The following is a 5,420-nucleotide window of genomic DNA, read 5'->3' as shown; positions in this document are numbered from 1 at the left end:
TCTATTGATGTACACAGTTTGAAGATCTTACCTATACTCTTCTCCTAATAATCTATTCCATGTAAAGAGAGTATAAATCATGACTATCGCTCCCTGTAAAAATTTTGGTAATAGTTAATATATGTCCACAGACTTTAATATATACAGGGCGTTTGTACCTAATACGTGCCAAGCATTGTTAGTTTTACATATACTAATACTATACATATACTTATACTAAATCTCAAGAATTCCATGAGCTTGGTAATAGTATCTGCATTTGGCTTGGCGCCTGTGGCTCAAGTGGCTAAGGCGCCAGCCACATACACCTAAGGTGGTGGGTTCGAATCCCCAGCCTGGGCCCGCCAAACAACGATGGCTGCAACCAAAAAAAAAAAAAAATGGCCGGGCGTTGTGGTGGGCACCTGTAGTCCCAGCTACTTGGGAGGCTGAGGCAGGAGACTCGCTTGAGCCCAGGAGGTGGAGGTTACTGTGAGCTGTGATGCCATGGCACTTTACCCAGGGGGATAGCTTGAGGCTCTGTCTCAAAAAAAAAAAATAGTATCTGCATTTTACAGCTGAGAAAATAAGTGTTGATAGATGAAGTTCAGGCAGGTCGTTAGTGACAGGATGGAATGCAAAGTCTCTGTCTGGTTCCTGAGCAGTCATTCTGCTCTCATTCAGAAACTGCCTTACTTACTCAATTACCATTCTTCTGTTTTATATAGCAAATTATCAGGTCCATTACTTCCAAACCATTCAAACAGTGCAACAAAAGTCCATGTCTTTGAAAAGTCACCGTGATCCCAGCTTAATGGCATGACCAGGAATTTCAACGTTACTAATGCCATTTGTCTAACCGGTGGAGCTGCTACATACTTGAAATCACAAAACTGAGCCTGAGTAATAAAGGATAGAGGGAAGTTCTTGGAATTCTTGATACACCTGAACAGTGGTGATCTAGCTCTTCAGTAAGTATAATTGTATAGGCAGACGTGGTTGCACATATTATCTGTTACCTAAGCTGAAAGAAACAAAGATACATTGTATTTCATGTATTTAGTGCTGATTTACATTAATATTTTTCCTCTAATTCAGAAACAATAAAAATCTTTGTAAGAAGCATTTGACTTCCTCTTTTCAAATGAGATCCCTAACTGTTCTTCCTGGATGCTGCATGTCCATCCCATAAATGAAAAGGCTAGTTAATGATATTGCACATGAGTAATGTTTTAACTGTAGATGTGTGTCTGCTTTTTTGGGTTTTTTTTCTTTCCCCTAACCACAAAACCAGAGGGGGGAAGTGTGGGAGCAGGTGGGCTGGGCAGTGGCAGAAAACCTCATGACCCATCTCTCCGCCTCCCTGTGTTGGTGGAGAGTGTCTGGAGCAGCATTTAAATACCGGGAGGTGCTGGGTGTCAGCAGCAGGAGAGGAGGCCCGGAGCACAGCATCTTCCAGGACTGGACCCTTCTCAGGCCAGGGGCAGCCTTCCCAGCCAGACAACAACCAGGGTAAGCCTGCAGTTTCCTGCTGTGGTGGCATTCTTGCATTCAGCTAAATTTTATGGGGAAAACAAAGTTCTAAGGAAAATAGTTTTAACTGTAACAGTCTTCAACAAACTGTTCTAGCCTTTTGAATAAGCAGATTAGAGGCATTGCAGGTCTCCTGGAGCAAAGGTTTCGGGTGTCTTGAAAGCCAGTCAAATATAAAACTTTAAAATTCTTCCAGTGGGTCCTCAAAAGAACAGAAACTGCAGCTTTCAATCAGAGAAAAAGAAAAAATCTATGCCTCTTTGAGATGATTATACCTGTATCATCTTAAATGGGTAGATGTCTGTGGGAGCATTTGCAAGAAAAAGGCTCTTTTGTGCTAATGTACGCCAAGGAGGATGCTATTTTTTTAAATGCCTTATCTCCTTTTCAAGCTAAGAAATCCTTTCTGATTGTGTTACTTCTAAATTTAGCTACTAAAAATTTCACCATCATACCTGTGTGACACTATGCAGACTCCTTATCATAAACAGAAAAGCTGTCAGATAGCCTTAGAGGTTTCTTTTTCATTGCAAACTTTGACATACCTGACTTCACCTAAGTAGCACCTACTGAACAGTTTAAGTGATTTATCATGTTGGAAATAGAAAGCCAGTTTCTTTCATTTTTCTCTTTGTGTTTTTCTCTGAAAAGTTAAGTATTCCCTTAAGAGCTTATTAGTTTAATCAAATGACTGTGGGTCTGTTTTTACAATAAAATAACTGGAGATACCAATACCAGGTAGTAATGGTATAATCCCTGGAAGTCTAAAGTTAAGAAATGAATAAAGATAGACGTATAAAATTCACCTCTGCCTTGCTTATTAGTAAGAGAAGGAGAACAGATGTGGCGATACAAATATTAACTCAAAAGACCATCTATTAAAAAGGAAAGTCTGTCCTACAAAGTAGAATAGCGTCTACAGAAACTATATTTTATTTGTGATTATTTTATAACATGGTCGTATACCGGTTTTAGCCTCTGAAGACATTACATTTCCTTTACAAAATATTTTGCAGGAAAAATCACAACCATGAGACTTGCAGTGATTTGCTTCTGCCTGTTGGGCATTGCCTACACCCTACCAGTGAGTACAGCTGAATCTAACAGAAAATTCCTGCGAGGTTCAGAATTGTGTGCCTTCGTGTGCTAGGAACACGCTCCCATTGTAAGCTTTCCTCCTCTTTTCTGTTTCCAAGGTTAAACACGTTGACTCTGGCAGCTCTGAGGAAAAGCAGGTAAGCCTCTTTTACAATTAGCATGCAGTTAAATGATTTATGCCGCTATTACCAGAGGCACGACAAACATATTTAGGGCAATTTTACTCATCTTCATAAGCCTATAAATTTACAAGTGTTTCTTGACTGCCTGCTAGGGAACTAGTACCAGGCACAGTCTAGTTTTTAATTAATAGACGCTCACAAAACCAAGCTAGATTTTTCTGATATAATAAATTAATGGTCTAGGTCATTGTCACATGGAAAGTGACTTCTATGAAGTTGTGAGGTTTTTTCTTTCCTAGGGGGTCCACATCCTGTTCTGTGAGCTGGAAATTGTTATCTTTTGCTTTACTCAGTGGAAGGTTAAGTTTAAAATTCACCTCTGATATTCGTCAGGACTGTTTGTATGACCGTAGTAGTCACCATATTGACTGAGATAGTCGCCTAAAAGCCCATTGTGCAAAGAAGGTCCCTGTGTGCTGTTTGTATCTATTGTGCTTGTCAGCTGACATTAGATCACATTTTTCTAACCAAACATAAGACCAGACCAGACTCTTCGTCCTAATTATTTGACCAGCCCCATAGATGTACCTACCCCTTCACAAGAGTTGGAATCATGCCAGCCAACCAACAAATGGGCATTGTCCCCAGGAGCTTGCACAAAAAGTCACACAGAGTTCAATTCCAGATGAGCAGAATAGAAGCCAATGTCGAGCTGCAGTTGCCTGAGGTCACTGTAATTAGATTGCTTAATGAAGACATTAAAAGAAGTATTCTGTGTGTTTGTGTGCACATCTGTGTACGTGGATGTGAGTGGGTGTGTGTAGGTGTGTTTGTTTTCCCATTGATTTGAGGACACAGGTGTTTATTCCAGTAAGAAACCAGGAAAAATCAGTGTCTGCAGTGAAGATAGAGGTCACACTATTTGAAACAAGAATGAATGCCTTTTTAATAGGATAAAATATGGCAAGAGTGTTTTTTTTAAAGGCACACAAAGCTGTAACGGTTTAAGTCATTAAGTGACATTTCAGAGAGAAGCAAAGAGCTTGACCTTCTAGAATCCCCAAAAGTTAGAGCTAGTACAATCTAATGTAAAGATATACCCCTGAAAATAAACCCTGGCTGTCTGTAAGTGTTAGGATTACTGGGTGGGTTTTAGTCTGTTCATTTTGCTTATTATATTTTCTTCATATCACATTTTTAAAGTATAAATATAACTTATAAGTGCATTCTCCTTGAGGCAGTATTACATGTGCCATGAGAAAAAATATATACATATCTGTACAGACTTAAATATACATATATGAAAAATAAATAATAAAACTTTGAATTCATCTAGTCCGGTAGTTTTTGCATCATTTTTAAGGCAACGAACGCCTTCTTTCAGCAAAACCTTTCAGAGAAGCTTCCCTGATTAGAGCTGGCCATGAGAGAAACCTTAAGTGCTACAGACTGCTCCCCTTCCTACTCATGTCTCCCTCTGGTGGCTGCAGAAGGGACTCCCTCCAACCCTCAGGGTTCCCATTCTCCATGACAGGGGCATGAAGTGATTAGCCCTGCATGATACAGCTGGTCAGATGACACTTATTCAGAGCAATTTCCACTCTTCTGCATGAGCATATTATCATCATTTTCCAGATAAATAACTTTGCTAAAGAAAAGGCCATTTCCTGGACACTCTTGGCGTCCTACAGCAACAGAACTTTTGTGCAACGATGTTAATTTATTTCTGTACGCTCTGGTAAGATAGATACGGGTGACTATTGAGCAGTTCGCATTTAGCAGGTGCAACTAAGGCACTGAATTTCTTATTTCACTTCATTTTAATTAACTTAACATTTTAAAAGCCCCGTGTGGTCAGCAGATATTATAGCCTTAGAGAATTGTCCTTGTTCCATGGTGAGGAAACAATGAAAATCCACAGTAATTGAGGGCACCTCTGCTTTAGATGTGCTTTTTCCAAGGGAGAAATCCAGCCAGCAGGCCTAGAACAAGAAAGCACAGTATGGAGGAGGGTGCTGAAAACCAGTCTGCCCGGGTTTGGTCCCTGGCTCCACCCCCTCTGCCCACTTAACCGCATTGTGGCTGAGTTTCCTGGTCTGTCAGGTGGTGGTAATAATGATACCTATCTCCTGGGGGTGAAGGATGAAATGAATTTATATTTGTAAAGCACTTTGAAAGAGTGCCTGGTCCATAGTAAGGTCCATAGTAAGGGCTATTTAAGAGTTTGTTAAATTAATCTGCAAGAAAAAAATAAATGTTAAAAAGGTATCTACAGCTCTGGTTGACTATCAGCAGGCAGATTACGCTTATTCAGCAAGATAGGTGAAGAACAGTTGGGTTGGTTTTTTTTTTTTTAGTTTATCACTTGGAAATCCCTGTGTTTCTTTTTTTAAAAAATAATGATAAATATGCAACTTTTCTTGTAGTTTTACAACAAATACCCTGATGCTGTGGCCACATGGCTAAAGCCTGACCCATCACAGAAGCAGAATCTCCTAGCACCACAGGTATTTTTTTTAAATTTCTTGAAATAAAACAACAACAAAAGATGGCTGCATGCAGGCCCTTCAGGCTGGTTAAATGCATCCCACCTGCCTGCTGGCAGAGGTCTACTCAGAACCCAGCTGATCCGTCCTCTTGGCTTCTTCCCACTATAAGCCATCCATCAAGAGGTCGATAAACAGGCTC

At 40.1% G+C, this 5,420-nt stretch overlaps 1 protein-coding gene across 1 annotated transcript in view; it reads left to right on the top strand.

Annotated features, from left to right (window-relative positions):
• The first annotated feature begins 1,369 nt into the window (after window positions 1–1,369).
• SPP1 (secreted phosphoprotein 1) overlaps window positions 1,370–5,420 on the top strand; it is a 7,561-nt gene continuing 3,510 nt past the window's right edge. Inside the window, exons 1-4 of the mRNA XM_003790097.3 lie at window positions 1,370–1,491; window positions 2,529–2,596; window positions 2,709–2,747; window positions 5,159–5,239. Of these exons, the coding sequence (XP_003790145.1) occupies window positions 2,543–2,596; window positions 2,709–2,747; window positions 5,159–5,239 (174 nt within the window). The 5' untranslated portion in view covers window positions 1,370–1,491; window positions 2,529–2,542. The remainder of the gene's footprint in view (window positions 1,492–2,528; window positions 2,597–2,708; window positions 2,748–5,158; window positions 5,240–5,420) is intronic.

The sequence above is a fragment of the Otolemur garnettii genome, unplaced genomic scaffold, assembly GCF_000181295.1.
Source record: "Otolemur garnettii isolate 467f Iridium unplaced genomic scaffold, OtoGar3 scaffold00039, whole genome shotgun sequence".
In the NCBI taxonomy this organism is placed as follows: Eukaryota; Metazoa; Chordata; class Mammalia; order Primates; family Galagidae; genus Otolemur; species Otolemur garnettii.
The sequence above is the reverse complement of the archived record's forward strand: the minus strand, read 5'-3'. Positions and strand labels throughout refer to the sequence as shown.